At 39.0% G+C, this 21,585-nt stretch overlaps 1 protein-coding gene across 1 annotated transcript; it reads left to right on the top strand.

Moving 5' to 3' along the window:
- Nucleotides 1-656: 656 nt before the first annotated feature.
- LOC142606254 (uncharacterized) lies at nt 657-3,699 on the top strand. The gene is made up of 4 exons (XM_075777637.1): nt 657-1,064; nt 2,024-2,213; nt 2,316-2,434; nt 3,118-3,699. Exons 1-4 carry the CDS (start codon nt 657-659, stop codon nt 3,697-3,699), a joined length of 1,299 nt encoding a protein of 432 aa, XP_075633752.1.
- Nucleotides 3,700-21,585: the final 17,886 nt, after the last annotated feature.

Below are 21,585 nucleotides of genomic sequence, written 5' to 3'. Positions count from 1 at the left end.
CTTTGGGTACGATTAATTTTATCTTTACTGTTCTTGGGAGGACTGGTTCTCGTCCTTCCAGGGTGATGTCTGTGGCACGAACCCTTGCCGAGGATTCTAGTTCTGAGCCGAAAAGGGCTAAGGGGAGTATCCAACCAACATTGGGTTTCTCAGAAGAAGATAAGGTTGGGACTATCTAGCCACATAATGATGCTTTGGTGGTTATGTTGAGGATAGGGGGCTACGACGTGAAAAGGGTGATGGTTAATCAGGGTAGTGGTGTAAATATTATGTATCCTAATTTATACAAGGGGCTAAATTTGAAGCTTGAGGATCTAAGGACTTATGATTCACCGTTAATAAGTTTTGAGGGGAAGACTGTCATACCAAAGGGGCAGATTAGATTACTTGTGCAATCATGCTCAGAGGTAGTAGAAGTGGACTTCATTGTGGTGGATGCCTATTCTCCCTACACGGCCATTGTGGGAAGACCTTGGCTTCATGCTCTAGGTGCTGTTTCCTCAACTCTAAATGTCAAAGTGAAGTTTCCATCTAGGGATCAGATTGAGGAACTGGTTGGGAGTCAATCTATGACTAGACAGTGCATGACGGCTGCAATTTTGCATCAGACTGGGTCGGAGTCCTCGGCCTCTGCTGAAGGGGTCTCATAGCAATCAATGTCTTTGGCCACGCCCAAGGTGGCAGCAGTAGAAGAACCCGCGTGTGAGGAGCTGGAGGAGGTTATTTTAGGTAATGACCCTGAAAAATTCTTTGAGGTGGGAGTTCAGTATCCACCACAAGAGAAGGAGGAGCTGGTTATGTTTTTGAAAAAGAACGTTGATCTATTTGCATGGAATGCTTATGAGGCCTCCGAGGTAGATCCGAGTTTCATTTGTCATCATCTAAATGTTAATCCAGCCGTGGTGCCAAGGAAGCAACCACCTCGACGCTCATCTAAGGAGCATTCTGAGGCCGTCAAAGAAGAGGTAGTTAAGCTCAAAAAGGCTGATGCTATCAAGGAGGTGTTTTATCCTAAATTGTTGGCTTATATAGTGGTAATGAAGAAGAAGAATGGGAAGTGGACAGTATGCGTAGACTTCATAGAATTGAACAAGGCTTGTCCTAAAGATTCTTTCCCAATGCCACGTATAGATCAGCTAGTGGTTGCCACTATTGGGCATCCTCGGATGAGTTTTTTAGATGCTTTTCAAGGTTATCACCAAATGCCTTTGGCTTCGGATGATCAGAAGAAGACAGCCTTTGTCACTCCTACAGGGAATTATCACTATAAGGTAATGCCTTTTGGTTTGAAGAACACAGGGGCTACCTATTAAAGGATGATCATTAGGATGTTTGAGCCACAGTTGGGAAAGACTATTGAAGTGTATGTGGATGACATGGCGGTGAAAAGTAAAACATTTTCCATGCATGTGGAAGACCTAAATGACACCTTTCAAATGCTAAGAAAGTACAACTTGCGCCTTAATGCTTGTAACTATTCTTTTGGTGTGGGCTCAGGCAAATTTTTGGGTTACATGGTAACTCATTAGGGAATTGAAGTTAATCTTGCACAGGTCAAGAAAATTAATAGCTTACAACCACCTCGGAATCCTAAAGAGGTTCAGAGGTTGACAGGGATAACTGCTGCCCTCAACCGGTTTATTTCTCGTTCTGCAGATAGATGCAGGTCTTTCTTCCAGTTGTTGAATAAGTGGAAGGGATTTGAATGGACCGAAGAGTGTGCTTTAGCTTTTCAGCAACTTAAAGAATATCTTTCGCGACCACCCATTATGTCTTGGCCAGAAACGGATGAAGTTCTGTTCGCATATATTGCTGTGGCTAATCATGCCGTTATTCTGGTTCTGATACGGATTGATAATGGTGTACAGAGGCCAGTTTGTTACGTGAGCAAATCCCTACATGAGGCTGAGATGCATTATTTACCATTGGAAAAGGCGATCCTAGCAGTGGTGCATACTACGCGTAAGCTTCTCCATTACTTTCAATCTCATACACTTGTTATTTTAACTTAACATCTTCTTAGGTCTATACTCGAAGTACTGACTATACGGGAAGGATTGCCAAATGGGGTACCATTTTGAGGGCTTTTGATATCAAATATATGCCTCGCACCTCTATGAAGGGCCAAGTCCTTGCTGATTTAGTGGTAGAATTTGCTGAGCCCTCATTAGAAGAGAATGCCAAGAAGTTGGACGTGGATGAAAAATCAGTTGGCATGATTTCATGCAAGGAACCTTTGATATGAAAAGTGTACGTTGACGGAGCAGCAAACCAAAAAGGATCTAGTGTGGGGCTAGTTTTGGTGTCTCCTAAAGGAGTTACTTTTGAGAAATCCTTGAGACTGAGGTTCTCAGCCACGAACAATGAGGCAGAGTATGAAGCTTTATTGGTAGGAATGGCTATGGTTCAGAAGATGGGTGGAAAGACAGCGCAAGTATTCTCAAATTCACGATTAGTGGTGGGCCAGGTGGAAGGAGAGTTAGAGGCCAGAGATCTGAAAATGCAAGAGTATCTAACCCAGGCCAAGTATTTACAATCAAAATTTGAATTTTTTACCTTGTTACATATCTCCAGGAACAGGAATACCCATGTTGACTCCTTAGCCGCCTTTACGACATCCTCAGCACAAGGCTTACCTTGGGTCATCCTTATTGAAGATCTGTGTAAACCCACTAGGACGAATAGAGACACCATCCGGATTCATCAAATTAGGGTGGGACCTAGTTGGATGGATCTTATAGTGTCGTTCTTCAAAAATGATATCTTGCCCGAAGAGAAGTCCGAGGCGATAAAGTATGCAGAAAAGCACCTCGGTTCTGGCTGTCCAAAGACCAGAAGTTGTACAAATGCTTTTTTTTTCAGGACCATATTTGCTGTGTATACACCCTGAAACAATGGAATTACTTTTGGAAGAATTACATGAGGGATTTGTGGAAGTCATACAGGAGGGTCTTTATCTCATAGAGCTCTTACACAAGGGTATTGGTGGCCAAATATGCAGAGAGAAGCATAAGATTATGCAAAGAAGTGTAACCAATGTCAGAGATTTGCTCCCAACATCCATCAACCAGGGGGTATCCTTAACCCTCTGTATAGTCCTGACCTTTTGCTCATTAGGGCTTGGATATTGTAAGGCCTTTCCCAAAAGCAGTAGGAAATAGGAGGTGGTTGCTTGTTGGAACAGATTATTTCACTAAATGGGTTGAGGCTGAGCCATTGTCAAATATTAGGGATTTGGATGTGAAGAAATTTTTCTGGAAAAACATTATCACCAGGTTTGGAATCCCTTATACTCTTATTTCAGATAACGACCTGCAATTTGATAATAAAGCCTTTAGAAGATACTATTGTGATCTAGGTATCACGAATAGATATTCGACTCCAACTTATCCGCAAGAGAATGGGCAAGTCGAGGCTGTCAATAAAGTTATAGTTATTGGGCTCAAGAAAAGATTGGATGATACCAAGGGAAGGTGGGTGGAAGAATTGCCACACGTTTTGTGGACGTATCGAATTACACCTCGGAGATCCACTAGAGAGACAACCTACTCTATGACTTATGGAGCCGAGGCTGTAATTCGTTTGGAAACTAGGTTCCCGACATTAAGGACGAGCTCTTTCATCCCAAGCAGTAATGAAAATTTATTAGAAAAAAGCTTAGACTTAGTTGAAGAGCGGGGAGAAAATGCCATGGTTTAGCTAGCTTATTTTCAGCACAAACTCAAACAGGGGTATGATTCTCATGTGAAGCTAAGGCCACTTGCACCTGAAGATTTGATATTGAGGAAGGTTTTGGATACTGTGAAGAACTCAACATGGGAAAAATTGGGACCTAATTAGGAAGGACCTTATCGTATCACTTTGGTAGCTGGCATAGGGGCATATTATCTTGAAGATTTAGATGAAAATGTTGTACCACATCCCTAGAATGTAAATAGCCTACGAAGGTATTATTATTAATGAAAGACACTTATGCCATCTTATTTATGTTGACACTGTGTTACGTTGATTATTATTTTTCTATCAAACTGAAACTTGGTCATGCCTAGCTCCTCGGACCACATACCTTGTATAAATTGATATTTTATTAAGTATTGAACAGAACCTTAGTTATATCTGGTCCTCAGATCATCTACTTTGGGAAAATTAACACTTCAGTTCATTTTTCTAAGTATCAAACTGAAACTTGGTTATGCTTGGCTCCTCGGACCACATACCTTGTATAAATTGATATTTTATTAAAAGTTGAACAAAACTTTAGTTATGTCTGGTCCTCAGATCATCTACTTTGGGGAAATTGACACTTTAGTTCATTTTTCGAAGTATCAAACTGAAACTTGTTTATGTCTGGCTCCCCGGACCACATACCTTGTATAAATTAATATTTTATTAAGTGTTGAGCAGAACTTTAGTTATGTCTGGTCCTTGGATCATCTACTTTGGGGAAATTAACACTTTAGTTCATTTTTCTAAGTATCAAACTGAATCTTGGTTATGCCTGGCTCCTCGGACCACATACCTTGTGTGAATTGATATTTTATTAAGTGCTGAACAGAACCTTAGTTATGTTTGGTCCTCGGATCATCTACTTTGGGGAAATTAACACTTCAATTCATTGTTTTAAGTATCAAACTGAAGCTTGGTCATGCCTGGCTCCTCGGACTACATGCCTTATGTATGTTGATATTTTATTAAGTATTGGTTAGAATCTTAATTATGTCTGATCCTCGGACAATTTATTCTTGGGTCAATTAATATCTAAATTTGATTTTAGCACTATTTTACCATCCTAATCGAGTATCTTGTGGACCCCCAAAGAAGTGATGAACAGTTAGGAGTTTATGAGCATCACTTAAAACATTTATTTTGCGGTTACAAGAGTGTTTTGCCAGATTCGGTTGATTAATTAGCTCTAGAATCATTAGAAAAGAGTTATCATTTATGTGGATGATAAATCTGGGCATGTGCCATTGTCTTATTAATTAGGCATAAAGTAAAGTAGAGATGATACGAAGAAAAAAACATAAGTGTCAAACACATAAGAGAAACCAATTGATATTTTCATTAATTTAAGGTCTTTCGAAAAGATAATTTGCTTACAGACTATCAAAATTACATCAAATAAAAGGAAGATAAAGCTGAAAGGAATGGTAGACAAGGATTAATCACGGCTTTAGTTTTATCGTCAAATTGCCCTTAGGATCCTTTGGAGGCTGAATAGTAGCAGTGGAGTCAGAAGCAGGCCCTTTGCCTTTTGGATCCTCCTTGATGGTGATGGGAAGGGTCACTAGGACAAGTTCCAGTGTCTCAGTAGCTCCTTTTTCTTTGGTGGATTCCTTAGGGACATTAAGAGGCTGAGCAGCATCATGGGTCACCCCTTCTTTTGTTCCTTCAATAGGTTGTATAAGGGCTTCAGACTGTTTAACCTCCTTGGACTGATGTCCAGAGGAGGGGAAGGCTTCAAAAGAGCTGTCATTTTTGGTGTCTACTCCTTGGGTGGCAGCATCAGCCTTGGTGGTGGATGGAGTAGAGGCTCGGATGGCTGGTGGGTAGTAAACATTTTTTGTCCTCCAAAGGGCAGAAGAGGCATCAATCCTAGCTCATATAAGTGCCTCGTTCCACACTTGGAGGCAGTAATGCCTACATACCTCCAAGACCTGTGATCTAAGATTTTTCGTGGTCTTCGCCACTCCGACCTCGTACCCTTCTTACTCAGCTTGGTCCTTTGCTTTTGTTAGGACATATGTGGTTCACTTGATAAGAACATATGTCATTATTTTATGTAATTGGCTAATCCTTTGACGAAACGCACTTTATTTGTAATTGGGTAGATTTAGGATGTTTTTAATACTTCAAAAAATAAGGTTTCAAGATCAAGTGTTAAAACCATGCAAATCTGTCCAAGAAACAAGCTGAGAAGTGCTTTTCATTAAAGCTCGACAGCTGCATCTATCGAGCTTTAAGAAGCTGTTCCAGCCCGTGGCTCGACAGCACCTCGACACCTCTAGTTGTCGAGATTTAAGGAAAATAGTTTTTCAGTACTGTTTTAATTCTAATTCGTGGATATGTCTTTGGGCCTTCTTTTCTCATAACCCTAGACATATAAAAGGATTATTTTAAGGGTCGTCAAAGTAAGCACAAGTTGCACAAGCATTGAGCAAAGTCTGTTCAAACAATTTGTGACCGGAAACAAAGTTTACCCTAGTTCATCTCTTTGTGAAGAAGCTGTTGTGTCTTTGCACCATAGGGTTTTGTAACCAAGCATCTTCTTGCTCTTCATTGTGAGGATGAACTGAAGAACTTTGCAGCCAACATCTTTCTCAAGTTGGTGATTGAAGTCGCGTATTGGGATCCGCGCAATTGGTTAGTCACATACTGGGAGCCGTGCATTGAAAAGGAGAGATTGTCACTACAGAACAACTCCAATTGGGTATTGGGGTAAGGGTTCAACTGTAGGTTGGTATAAGGTACTAGGATTTCTTTACTTGTAACCGCTTGTTGTGATAATAGTGGATTCTCGAGAGTGGTGACCTTTAAATCACCCGGTGGGGTTTTCGCTTTGGAGGTTTTTCCCATTCGTAAACAAATCACCGTGTCAAATTTATTTTCCGCTGCACTTTAGTTTATTTGTGATTTGTTTGTGCTACCACACGTTTGCATGTTAATTTGATTAATTAATAAACTTGGCTAATTAATCAACTTAATTCATCATAAGGGGTCAATACGTTTTTGGCCTAACAGCTTTTTTCAGCTTCATCCTTAGCCTTGTTGGCTTCCTCCCTAGTTTCTCAGAATCCTTCAGGCTTTTCTTTAAAACCTCTATTTGTTTCTTTGCTACAGCATTTTCCTCGTTGACTTGGCGAAGTTGCAGGCGCTGGGTCTCAACTTGTTTCTCGGTTGTCTGTAAGGCTGCATCAGCACTCTTCCACTCATTTTCTGCCTTGCTTAATTGGGCAGTGATCTCTTGTAGCTTCTTGTCCTTTATCTCAAGGGTCTTCTAAGCATGGTTGCACCTTTTTTCCTTATCCTTAAGGGCTTTGGAAGTGCTGATAACAATCTCTTCAGCCCTATGAGCAGATTGGACAGCCTATTTATAATAACAAGGTGGAACAAAGAGATATAGTCAAAGCAAAAAACCTAAGTACAAAAGGGAAATGAAATGAGTAACAATAAATAGGATTCTTACCATAGCAAGCTCCTTTTTTAGTGTCATAAAGACATTTTGATCCCTCATCTGCCTTAGCTCGTGCATGTCCTCAGGCAGTAAAAGAGCTTGTTCTAGCGCATCTGTCACACAGGCAGCTGTTCCTGCATCAGAACCCCTGATGGAAGCATCGGCGGTAACCGCATGATCATCTATTGTCATTGATGGAGCCCAAATTGGGGTAGGCGTAGGCACATGGATCACCGTCATTTTTTCTGACCTCATTTGTGTTTTGCGAGCTTATTTAACTCCCTTTTCGGACTCCACATCCTTGGGAAGGAGGTCTTTCCCTCCCTCAATCACATTTTTTCCCTTGTGCTGATCCCTCTTTTTCTTATGATCAACTTGGTCAACGCGTTGGGATTGGGTAGGTGGGGGAGGAGGGAGTTTGGGTTGAGAAGATTTCTCTAGGCCTTTATCTTTTGTCTGGGGAAGCTTGGTTTGAGCTGCCTTCTAGAGCTCTTGATTCCTCGCCTAGGCTTCCATTATGTCTCTAAGGTTTTGCCTGGGCTTGCGCTGAATTCCCATTGTGTCAGGGCTGTGAGTTTCCCCTTGTGGGTGACTTGAGGATGATGTGCCGAGGTCACCAATTCGATCCTTAGGAGAAGGGGGTTGGTTAAAGACTTCAAATTCATCCTCGGAATCTGAAACTTCAACAATTTCTTCTTCTTCTTCCTTTACGTTGGGTTGAGAAGAGGTCACTTCACCGGCTGTGTGTTGGGTTGGAAGAGGAATCAGGGGAATACCGTCTGGTATGGGTTGTGTGACGAGGGTTCCTTGAGGAATAGGGGCGCTCGCAGGTAAAATGAAGTCCCCAGTAGCAACGCTTATTTGGTGTAAGCATGGTTCCTTCTCTCTAATCACGTACTTCGCCGCCTAAAAGGCTTTAGAGATAGGATCGTAGCCGAGGATCAGATGTGCTGCTCGGAGTTGGTTATATGTGTGCACGAACACTTCAGCCTTCAATATTTCGCCCAATTTGTTATGATTGACAAGGTCTAAGTGGGGAATAGCTGCGTGTGGGTCTGCAAAATCGTCAAGAAAAACACGATTAAATCAAGCAAATGTTTTTATATAAGTCCAAATAAAAAAAAGAAAAGAAAAGAAAGGGTGGTTGTGAGTAATTCATCTAAACTTAGAGTCTCACTTGGTTCCCCTTCCCTTGTTGGACAGGGGACACCATTGTGCCAATCCCCCGATATGATTAAGAAATATTTTTTCATCCCTTTGTTAGATTCGGGGAGACATTGGATTAATCTAACCTCGGGGTACCTAGATTTTAAGTAATACCCCTGCCCCTTTAGGTGGTGGAGATTGTAAATCCAGTTCACGTCGTGATAAGTGAGCCTTAGACCCATCTTTTTGTTTAGTGCATCTACGGAATCCAAAATCCTAAACATATTTGGGGCGCACTGGGTAGGAGCTAATCTAAAGGCCCTAAGGTAGTCCCTAGTAATCGTCCCCATTGGGATTTTCATCCCTCCCTCTATGAAAGCGATCATCGGGATAACTACCTCTCCTGTTCTCCTTTTCTCATGCCACTCCTCTTCCGTACAATATGTAACGGATACCCTCGGGGAATTCCATACCGAGCCTTAAATTATTCTATCTTTTCATTAGAATCTACTAGGGAAGCAAATCTACTAGGGAAGCAAATCTACCCATTTGTAGGAGAAGGTTAGAGGTATTGACGAATATAAAAAATGATAGGTGAGCCGAGGAGAAAGAAACACTAAAAAGAGAAAAGTATGTAAAAAGATAATGAATGAGGAAGTTTAGGAAGACTTACTTTAGGATGAAAAAATCACCCCAGTCTAATTCTTGGTAATTGTGAGGGCACATGTAGATCGAAAAAGTTGTCAAGTTCATTGTATGATTGTTGAAGTGAGTAAGATGGTTTAAATTGTAGATATTTATATTAGCGAAAGTTATAAAGCAGGAAAATTCCCGCCTATGTTCCTATGCAATCCTCAGCCGTTGGATGTGCATCGCGTCGTCAATCGTTGGGGACAAAAAGCCGTCAGAATTTAATTAGGGGACACTCTGCATACCGAAACGTCAGGAACGTGCAGTGGGCAGTTCAAGGGACATCATATCTATAAGGGAAGAGGTGTGGCGAACACAAATTAATGGTGACAGATGTCGAGATCCTCTTTTCCTCCCGAAGTGGCAAAAATGAGAATCTCGAGGGGCTATTGTGGGGTTAATGAGCCTAGGAATAGGTGTTGGACTAAAGGCCCAATCCGAGGACACTGAATGGTCCGAGGATGTAGGAATATCAACCCAAAAGGTAATACTAATGGATAAAGAATCGAGGACTAATCAAGGTTATCCAAAAAGGTGGTCCAAGGAAGAGTATGTTCTCGGCTATGTAAAGCCAAGGTAGGAGAGGGCTGTCTGGCGTCCAAAGGCGATATTTTAGGAAATCCTATAAGTAAAGGTAGGCGTGGTAGATGTATAAGATAAGAAGAAGAGCTACGAAATATCTAAGATAAAGTTGTTACCATCGCATTGAATGCTCTGAAGTTAACTCTCTGGCCGCATTAATGAGGAAGTGATGCCTAAGCATCAAGGTTCAGCCTGAGCATCAGGGTTCAGCTTTACAGCTGCCTCCATAGACTTTAGGGATAGATTGATGGGACAAGTATCTAAATCAGTAATCTGATCCATACGTGGAAGATGAGGAGAAGAAGGGGGATGATATAAAAGGCAAATGAAGACATTCAGGAGGGGGATCGGGGAAGAAAGGGAGAAAACACTGTATACATTAGCACCCAAGATTGTAATCTATCTTTGAAAGAGTGAAAGATAAGATCTATTATCCTCAGCCTGAGTCCAAGGATGATTTCTGTTACATAAATGATCCAACGTGTATGATGTTGCGATCTAGCCCATTATTTTTGTTGTTTAACATTACTAAAACTTATATTTCAAGCTCACTCTCTACAAATTTCATTGTATTGGGCTTTTTGGGCCTATCCCCTTCTTACTGTTGGGTTTGGGTGCAAATTGTGACCTTACAGCACCGAATTTTATAATTCTTTAGTTTCATCTGAATTTTTGGGTTTATTTTTTGCATTTTATAAAACCGTCTGGCATATTTCAATTGTATCTTTCTCTTATATTTCTCTTTTGTATGTAATGACTGTAGCCATATTTTTTTTTTCTATGGTTTCAATAATTCTAGGTTTAGAATCTTCTTAATTTTTAAAATGATTTTTTTGGCATTTTAGAAGTTTTAACATCTAACTTTTTGCATTAGTTTTAGCAATGTTTGAACATGTTTGGTAGATGTCAACAACTATACCATAGGTAATTCTTTTGAAGATAACTAGTATCTCTCTTATATTTCTCTATTATGTAGCCATACATATTTTGTTTTGTTTCAACAATTCCTAGGCAATGAATCTTCCGATTCACAAGTATTTTAAGTTTTGACTTCTTCATCAAATTGTAACACAAATTCAAGTCAGATAGGAGCAATTTATGCAATTGTATAGTTTCATAATCAATTTAAGTTCCCGTGCATTGCACGGATTAATAGTTAGTATACTATATAATAAAAGTTGGGCTTAGAAGTCGTGGTTGCGCCAAGTGGCTTCACCAAATTGCAGAAAGTTTTATAGATTTTTAAATATATTATTATTATTATTATTATTATTCTCTCTCTCTCTCTCTCTCTCTCTCTCTCTCTCTCTCTCTATATATATATATATATATATATATATATAAAACCGATGTCTCTAAAGCTCTTACAATTTTCAACGTCAGCACAATATTTAAAAAATAAAATTAAAAACTCTTTTTCACTCAAAATCAAAACCAGATACTTATCTTAAAAAAAAAAAAAAAAACCAAAACCGATACTTATCTTAAAAAAAAAAAAGAAAACGATAGACACAAATGCAAACTTAACCTGGAAACACGATTGGAGTCTGCAAGAGAATATGCTAGAAACCCCAAAACTAAAAACCCTAGATGCAAATCCTTCTCCTTTGTCTCCTGTCCCATCTGAGACAATCTCTTCCCGGCAACGGTATGCAATGAAAACTCTACTCTATCAAGAAAACAAAAATTTTGATTTTATATACAAAAATTTTGATTTTTAGTGGAATAAGCAGGAAACCCCAAAATTGAAAACCCTAGATGCAAATCCTTCTCCTTTATCTCCACTCCCATCTAAGACAATCTCTTCTCGGCAACGGTATGTGATCAAAACACTATTATATGAAAAAAACAAAAATTCTGATTTTTAGTTATAATATATATACATATAAGTTTAGATCTTTCAATGCTTTTTTGTCTGTTACATGGATCTTAATATGCTTTTTTATGTCATTTTGGTTTTCAAAATTATTGGGTTTTTGTTTTTAAATGGTTTATTACATTCTGTTTGCAACTAAACTGTGTATTGTGGTTTTATGGGAATGTTTTGGTTGTAGTATTGTACAAATGTTTTTTTTTTGGCCGCACTATTGTAACAATGATTTACCATATTGATTATTAGTTTGTGGACTGGTGTCACTTTGGAGCTTTAGGGGCCTCTGTTGGGCTGCTATTGCTGTGGACTAGAAGAGTAGTAGAGAAATTTGATGGGGCTGTGGGAAATTATTCAATTTATGTAAGTTTAGATGTGTGGATGATCAATACAAGTTGGTGTTTAAGTGCCTATGGTCCCCCAATTTTGAGCATGATAGATATGTGGGTTTTGAGTCTTGGAAGGGATTTTGATATGATTCCGTTTGAGAAGTAGGTTTGATTTTTTTAATGATTTATTTCAGGGTGTGTTTGTGCATTATGATTAGAGTTTTTTACCCTTAACAACTTCAAAGGAATCAAAGCTTTTAGAAAATTTTATTATTTTACTTAAAAAGAGGATTCCCTCTTAAATTTGATGGAAGCCATGAGATCAAGTTCATAAAAACCCTCTTAATTTTGATCAAGATTGTATGTCAATTGTTTACGAAGTGAAACAACTAATATTGATAATGGTTTCAACAGATTAATATATTTTCCATGGTTTGTCAATAGATTAATATTCATAGATTTTATATTGCCATGAAGACCTGCTGACAGAATCACATGTTAACATACTTACATAAAAATTAAATAAATAAAAAAGTCAATATGTAAATCTTTTGCAAAACAATTGAAGATTTCTTGAATGAACATTTATAATTATGTGTGAAAAGGCTCCACATGTGAGGCTCTACTAACACTAGCATATATATAGTTTGAATGGGGCTCTCTTGATTTTCCTTATCTTATTGATGTAATTGAAATATTTAACTTTCTCATCATCGATGCAGAATTTCATAGTCTTCTCTTTGGTTATATTGGTCCTACATTTGTATTGCTTTATTCTGTTTATTTTATTTTTTATTTTTTAAAATCATATATTTGTTTCATTTGTTACAATTTTATATAGTGTTGAGGTTAAGGTGTATGTGACCATATTTGCATTACAGCTAATTTCACATCATGTTTTCCTGGCTTATAGAGGGCCGAGACCTTGGGAATTGCTGGATTCCCAATACTAGGTTGCATCAGGAATAGCAGAGTTGGGGTCAAAGATACATCTTTCCATCAAGGTAAACATATTACACATGTTTTTATAATTATTATTGTTAACAAAATAAATTAAGAACTTATTATTGTCACTATCTAGAATAATTTGTGCATCATGTGTCTTAAAGAGCTTAATTGTGATCATAAATAAAACTGTCTTTTTAATATATATTGGAAGACTCCTAGAATAACCTACCGTAGATGGGTGGAATCTCATTAAAAATCTTGAGGTGAATGGGATGTATGATCCACCATGGTTAATAAATAGACTTTAACAGGCACATGAATCAGTAATGAAATTGGTCTGTCCAATTCACGCTGATCTGTTATTGTGATGATTCCCTTGAAACTTCAATATTAATGAAATGGCAGTGATGTGATTTGTGTTGTTGCCTTCGTTTTCTTTGTGTATTGGCAATAAACACACACACATTACACTTCAATCAATAACTTCCATGGGAACGTTCTGTAACTTCTGTTTATGTAAGAAATATGAAGTTGAAATCAAAAGCTGCTTTTAAGCAATAAATGAGTAATCCATCCAATGCCAGGTAACAATAAGAAATAAAGAATTGAAGATTATCCTAAAGAAAACAAAACAATTTTCTCTCAGAGACTATTACTTTGGCTACCGATTTTATGGCTATTGAATTGGATATGTCACTTGATGATCTTATTAAAAATAGAGGTTCCTGTGAGAGAGTTAGATTAGTAACAATTGTTTGATTTAGTTTTATAGATTTTTGTAGATTAGGTATTTTGTTGTATATTTGCTTCTCATAGTGCTTATTAAAAGTGGTTATATTGGATATTGGATGATAGTGGTAATGTTTTTTCAGAGACTTTTAATTATTGAATTCGTCCTTTTCAATGTTGGGCTTTTCTGGGTTTTGCATGTAATGCTATTCTTAAAATTTTAGTTAATAATCTAGTTGAGTGATGAGGGGGGAAAATCAAACGTCTTGATTTGAATAATATGGAGTAGTAAGTATGGTTAAGCTATATATAGGTAAATCATTCCAAATTTTTGCAGCATTCCCTGCTATAATGTTTTGAAGATAAAATGTTAAGGATAGTCTTTCTTTTTTTTTTTTTTTTTTAAAAAAAAAAACTTTGCAGAGGGTTGTAATTTACTACTTGAGTTTTCTAATCACATTTATGATGAGCATTTTTAATCATGGCTTTTGAGTAAAATTTGATGGCCAAAATTGTACCATATTTGTCACAAATAGAAAGATATATGTTGCAACTAACAATGGCAAAATTGTTGATTGATGTGCATCATTAAAATGTTGAATTTTGGTTAAAAGGCTGATATCAACCTAATTGTTAGCACCTTTCACAATTTTAAGTGAATACATGTAAATTTGTTCAAAAGCTAATTTTTATGCTTTACAGGGTTTTGAGGAGTATATAAATTTGATTCTGGATGATGCTGGAAAGTCAACATCAAGAGGAAGAGCAAAAAAACTTTAGATGGGTTCATTTTCCTTTACTTTTAATCTCCCAAATGTGCATGCTCTGATCATGGTACATCTATTTTGTTATGGGTCGATTACATAAAAAAAAAAAATGTAAAGGGTAGATTCTTCTTAAGAGATGCAACACAGCAGCCACCTCTCTCTCTTTCTCTCTTGCAATAGTAGAAAGTGATGATTTTAGCAATTGTGTAAATTGTCATTATGTTTCTTTTTCAATTCCATTAAGGTCTAGCATCTTTGTTTACTGGCAATGTTAGAATTTAGATATATCTTGGACATCAAGAATGATTAATATAATTTATGAAAGATATTTGATTGAATGAGTATGAAGTTCACTATATTTGTGTAATTAATTGTATTGGATAGTACTTATATCAGTTATATATATATTTTAAATAGGACAAAGTTTAGCTACAAAATCAATTGTAGTCTTAGGCTACAAACTCATTCAACATCTTTTTATTGGGGGTGAATTTTGACAAATCCACTATTGGATAACATCTTCTTCTTATATCCTCAATGTTTGCAAAATTTCAAGAAAATTAAAGATTAATAGCTATGTCATTAATAAATTTTTAAATTGCAAGTTTTTGTAATTTAAAATTATACATAAAATATAAGTTTATAGATTATATAGTTAATAATATTTGATTGGCACAAAATTTGACATGTGTATTTAGAGCGTAAAGAACATGCAATTCAACGGTTAGATTTTCAAAATATAGAGTAATATTTATTTTATTGAGTGAGTTTGTAGCGTAAAGCTACAACCAATTTTGTAGCTAGACTTTGTCCTTTTAAATATGATCTCAAGCACTTGGTTATCACGATTTCTCAGTGCATGTGATATATTTTATTACTTTGCAAGTGATATATTTTATTGGTTTGGTATATAAATTGTAAGTGCACAATTTGTACCCGGACCCAAACGAGTGATGGGCTCAGGCCCAAAGAGCCTTATACAATAAAATTTGTAAAGTATGGGTTTGAAACCTAGGTTAGGGATATTGGAAAGTTGATAAATAGGCTAGAATGCCGCAGTCTATGCAAGTAATAGATGAATATGACAAAAGACCCTCCTCGGACGTAAGCCGAGGACAATTTGTATAGCCTTTCTTTCTCTAAGCAAAAGATTACAATTTTTTGGTTTTCAAAAGAGACCCCCCCGTTCTTTCCTCTTGTGTCTTCTTATATCCTTCTTCTTCTTCTTCCATGTTTCATCCACGTGTAACACAGATCTTCCTCCTAGATACTTGTCCCATCCACCACCTTCTTAAAGTCTTCAAATAATAGCTGGAAGGCTGAATACTATTGTTCAGAGGTCATTTCTCCATTAATGCGGCTAGGGAGGTAGATGCAGGGCCTTTAAAGCGGTGGTAGCAATTTTTTCCTCAGATATTTCTCACATGTTCCTGCTTCTAACAGGTGCTTGGATCACACCTTTACCCAATAGATCTTCTAAAATTCTGTCTCTAAACCCTTTAGCAAGTCTCATGGCCTTTATTGGGTCTGTCCGAAGTGATACTTCTCCTCGGACAACTCCTCGGACCATTATAGTGCGGATTGACCTGTGGGCCTAGAAGACTCTGATTGAACAGACTTATACCAACTAACCAGGCCCCAGGCCCAAACGTTCATTTAAGCATTTTTACCCCCCCACAATAGCCCCTCGAAACTTCATTTTTCCCTCCCATCCGAGGAGAGAAATGGAGTTTTGAACCAGCAGCGCACCCTCCACACACTTTGTAAACCGCCACACGTGTAGGGGTCCTTTCGTTCCTTTAAAACCGCCTCTGACACTTCGAAACTCGGAACACTTGTATTTATGACTGCAAGTTACGTCTTGTCCCCCACGTTCAATGGTGAGATACGCATCCAACGGTCCAGGTTTGTTCTAAAAAATTGGGCAGTGTAATTCTGATTCGAGGCTGCCTCCCACACGCCAAAATGCCTAGGAATCCGTATCTTCATCCATTCTTTTAGAAATCAATCACATCTAAGAGTTAATCACTATCTTTCCTCTCAAGAAGCTCGTGAAGAATCGCCTAATTATTTCCCGTAAGTTTTCAACTTCCTTTACTCATTTCTTCTCGGCTTCTGTCCTCGGCCACCATCTAGACCCCTCCCCTTCTCTAAACTTTCATTCTCACTCCCACCAAATGGGTAGATTTAAGTGTTTAGTAGATACCAATGCTGGTATGGAGGGTTTCCGGGCCAAATATCAAATTTCCCAAGATGTAGGCTTAAGATACTGTCCTGTAGAAGCCATAGGTAACGCTAGGAGAGAGGGAGAAGTCATCATCCCCATCATCGCCTTCCTAGAAGGTGGGATGACCCTTCCCATGAAAAACGTAACCAGCGAATACCTTCGTAACCATAGGTTATGCCTAAATTAGTGCAGGCCAAATGTATTTAGAGTCTTAGGTTGTGTCGATACTTTAAACGAGCAAATGGGTCTAAACCTCACATGGCATGATGTCGTTTACATGTACGAGTGCCATAAGCTTAAAAGCGTAGGATACTACCTTAAATCCAGGTCTAGCATTATTAGGCTCATATCCTGTCTTCCCAAGTCCAACAAAGGCATGAAAGACGACTATCTCACCGCTTCAGGAAACTGGTCTGACGGTCCTCACTGCCCAGTCGAATGGGGAGACCCAAGTGTGACTCCATAGGAGTTAGATTCCCTAACCTATGACTTAATCCCATTATCTTTACCATTTTTGATTACATTGTGTATTATTGCACTTTCCTTTGATATTTATCGCTAATCTAACCATGCTCGTCTCCTCGGATGTTTTTCACAGATAAACAACACGTACGTCCGCGTCTAAGCCTTTGCAACGTCGCAGACCTCAATCGCGTTCTTCGCTTTAAAGTCTTCGTTAGCGAAGACCTACAAATAAGAGCAGCCCACCTGATATTAGGATACAATCCTTTGTCAGACAACTTCCAGGAGATTGACAACGCGATCACCGCAGGAGACAAACGACAAAGAAGGATAGATGTTTCTCGACGAGGCTTCCTTTCTGACTAGGAACTCCCAGACGACCCCTCCATCATTCTATACTCTCGCCCCATCACAACAATTCCTCTCTTGGCACATTCCCAAACAACAGCCGTCCGAGAAGAACCTACATCCTCACAACAATCGTTGGACGAGGAGATTGACCAGTTTCGCCTCGAAGAAGCTAAGTGACCTCGAGAGGGTCATCCTCTCGGATGAAGAGCACTTTCCCGCAGAAACTTCGGGCATAAAAGGTTTCATAATTGCACAGCCCGACTCTAGCTCCGAAGAAGTCGATATGTCCACTCTTAGGAAGTTGATGTCGAAGAGGGGCTCGAAAGCCTCTCAAAAGGACGCGGGTAAGTCCTAAATCCCTCCATCTTTGCCACCACCCCCTCCTCCCTCCGATCCTAAGCTTCCCATTCCGAAGCCTAAGAAGAAGAGGAAAAATGAGGCCGAGGAGGCAGATGTGGGGAGGCAGAAGAAACTAAAACAACAACAACAACAACAACAGAAAGCTGGCAAATGTAAGGGACGTGCCTCTTCAGTGGAAAGTAGGGAGAATCGTGACCTGGCCGAGGTACGCCGTACACAGACCAATTGGTCTCCCGAACTGAAGCTAGATGGGGCACCAATCTTTTGCCAATCCAGCATCAGGGCGTTCCAGCAAGGTCACGCCCACCACATTGCTGAGGCTTTGGAATGACCTCTTCTTCTACCAAGGGACATGGACGCCCTGGACAAGATGAACCAACCACATCTTTTTCTCTCACTCAAGAGGGACTTAGCTTTGGTGAGTGTCTCGCGTTTACCCCCACCTTACTGCTTTCACTACACTTTAACAAAAAAATCGTTCTCATGTACCTTGAATTGCTTTAACAATAATGCATTTATTTTAATATTTTAACGCAGGCTATTCAAGAAGTCTTTGCTGCTGAGAAGTGGGTGGAAGACTCTCAGAAGAAAGCTGCAGCTGAACTTGAGGTTAGGCAGGAGACCAAGAAGTCCCTAGGCCAAGCTCTTGCGCAAAACGAGAACCTAACCAAGCAGCTGGTAGAGCAGAAGAGGGAGAGGGACGGTGCCAAGGCTAGCCTAAAGACGATGAGAACCCAGGTAGAGGGGCAACGCAAGCTTCTGCGTCAGAAGGACGAGGACATGTCCAAAGTCCAGCAAGAAAACTCCGACCTAAAGAAGGAGCTTGCTAGAATGAGGGAGGAGGCTTGTACCTTCAAAGAAAGCATGGAGGCCGAGAAGAAGGCTGCTTACAAAGAAGGGGTGGAGGCGACAGAAAACCAATTGACAGAGGAGTTCGCTGAGCTGTGCTGAGAGTACTGCCCACAAGTGTGGGCGGAAGCCCTAAATGTGGCAGGGATTCCCGCAATTTTCGAGTTGAGGAAGCCTGAGAATATTTGGCTTCCTTTGGACATCTAGGTGCTCGAAGAGCTTCCTCCTGTCTCACCTACCCCCGAGATGGCGCCTTCAACTCATCCATCCATGATTCCGCTGCTCATTCCAACTCCTAAAGAACTTGCTGGTTCTGACAAAGAGAAGTAAAAGGCGACGGAGTCGAGAAGCCTACGAGCCAGAATACCGAGCCCAATGTCCCTCCACCAGTGGCAAGAGACAAAGGGAAACAAGTCCAAACCTCATTCGAAGCAGAGCTGAAACAAACAGAGGAGGACAGCAAGTCAAAAGGGGCTGCCAGCACTTCCGAGCAGGATCCTTCTACCAAGGCTTAAGGCTCAGGCCACTTAGGACCCCCCTTTTTTTTGTGATGAGTTTTTCTTTTTTTATTAGGACTTTCATTTTAACTTTTTTTTTTTTTTTTCAAAATTTTATCTCCAATGTATCCATTGACAACAATTAATGAGAAATTTGAAAATTTTGATTTTCCCCCAGCTTTCAACCTTCAGTACAACTATACTAATTCACTTCTTCTTAGCGCAAAATTACATGAGTGGAACAATTAACTCCACCCCTTAATACATTGTAAAGTCTTTACCACATTTCGATTAGCAGTAGCTTCAAATAAAAGTACATACACTTAGCGTATATATGTAGATCATGCCTTAAGACCATAATACATGTAGTACAACAATACACAATCTAAAACTGAATTTAGCATTTAGCTTGGGGCATAAAGCAATCCATTAAACTTACCGTGGCTCATCAACACATTAATTTCCACGAGGTATGTGGTCCGAGGACCATGTATGACCAAACTTCTGTTTGATATTTACAAATAGTGAATTGAAATGTTAATTTCCCCAAAGTAGAAGGTCTGAGGACCCGACATAACTAAGGTTCTGTTTAACAACCAACAGAATATCAATTTCCACAAGGTATGTGGTCCGAGGACCATACATGACCAAGTTTCTGTTTGATATTTAGAAATAGTGAATTGAAATGTTAATTTTCCCAAAGTAGAAGGTTTGAGGACCCGACATAACTAAGGTTCTGTTTAACAATCAACAGGATATCAATTTTCACAAGGTATGTGGTCTGAGGACCATACATGACCAAGTTTCTGTTTGATATTTAGAAATAGTGAATTGAAATGTTAATTTCCCTAAAGTAGAAGGTCTGAGGACCCGACATAACTAACGTTCTGTTTAACAATTAACAGGATATCAATTTCCACAAGGTATGTGGTTCGAGGACCATACATGACCAAGCTTCTGTTTGATATTTAGAAATAGTGAATTGAAATGTTAATTTTCCCAAAGTAGAAGGTCTGAGGACCCGACATAACTAAGGTTCTCTTTAACAATCAATAGGATATCAATTTCCACAAGGTATGTAGTCCGAGGACTATACATGACCAAGTTTTTGTTTGATATTTAGAAATAGTGAATTGAAATGTTAATTTCCCCAAAGTAAAAGGTCTGAGGACCCGACATAACTAAGGTTCTATTTAACAATCAACATGATATCAATTTTCACAAGGTATGTGATCCGAGGACCATACATGACCAAGTTTCTGTTTGATATTTAGAAATAGTGAATTGAAATGTTAATTTCCCTAAAGTAGAAGGTCTGAGGACCCGACATAACTAAGGTTCTGTTTAACAATCAACAGGATATCAATTTCCACAAGGTATGTGGTCCAAGGACCATACCTGACCAAGTTTCTATTTGATATTTAGAAATAGTGAATTGAAATGTTAATTTCCCCAAAGTAGAAGGTCTGAGGACCTGACATAACTAAGATTTTGTTTAACAATCAATAGGATATCAATTTCCACAAGGTATGTGGTCGGAGGACTATACATGAACAAGTTTTTGTTTGATATTTAGAAATAGTGAATTGAAATGTTAATTTCCCCAAAGTAGAAGGTCTGAGGACCCAACATAACTAAGGTTCTCTTTAACAATCAATAGGATATCAATTTCCACAAGGTATGTGGTCCGAGGACTATACATGACCAAGTCTTTGTTTGATATTTAGAAATAGTGAATTGAAATGTTAATTTCCCCAAATTAGAAGGTCTGAGGACCCGACATAACTAAGGTTCTGTTTAACAATCAACAGGATATCAATTTCCACAAGGTATGTGGTCTGAGGACCATACATGACCGCGTTTCTGTTTGATATTTAGAAATAGTGAATTGAGCTGCATAAGGATAATTTGAACAACGAACAACAAAAGTACTTTTTATTAATAATAATACCTTCGTAGGTTATTTACATTCCAAGGGCGTTGTACAATTTTTTCATCTAGATCAGCTAAGCGATATGACCCTATGCCCGCTACAGAAATGATCCGATATGGTCCTTCCCAATTTGGTGCTAGCTTTCCCCACACTAGATTTTTGGAAGTACCTATGACTTTCCTCAACACCAAATCCCCTGGCGCTAGTGGCCTTAGTTTCACATGAGCATCATATCCTCATTTGAGCTTCTGCTGATAATAAGTCATTTGGACCATGACGGCCTCTCATCGTTCCTCAACCAGATCCAGGTTTCTTTCCAGGAGGCCATCATTATTTCTCGGGCTAAAAGAACTCGTCCTTAATGTGGGAAACCCAAATTCCAAAGGTATCACCGCCTCGGCCTCGTAGGTCATGGAGAAGGATGTTTCTCCCGTAGATCTTCGCGGCGTAGTCCGATATGTCCACAACACGTGTGGCAATTCCTCTACCCATCTACCCTTTGCGTCATCCAACCTTTTCTTAAGTTCACTGACTATAACTTTCTTAACAGCCTCGGCCTGCCCATTTCCTTGAGGATAAGCGGGAGTGGAGTATCTATTTGTGATGCCCAAGTCATTACAATATTTCCTGAAAGCTTTACTATCAAATTGCACGCCATTATCTGAAATAAG

Source organism: Castanea sativa, chromosome 8, assembly GCF_040712315.1.
Source record: "Castanea sativa cultivar Marrone di Chiusa Pesio chromosome 8, ASM4071231v1".
Lineage (NCBI taxonomy): Eukaryota > Viridiplantae > Streptophyta > Magnoliopsida > Fagales > Fagaceae > Castanea > Castanea sativa.
This window is presented reverse-complemented; position numbering and strand designations above follow the sequence as displayed.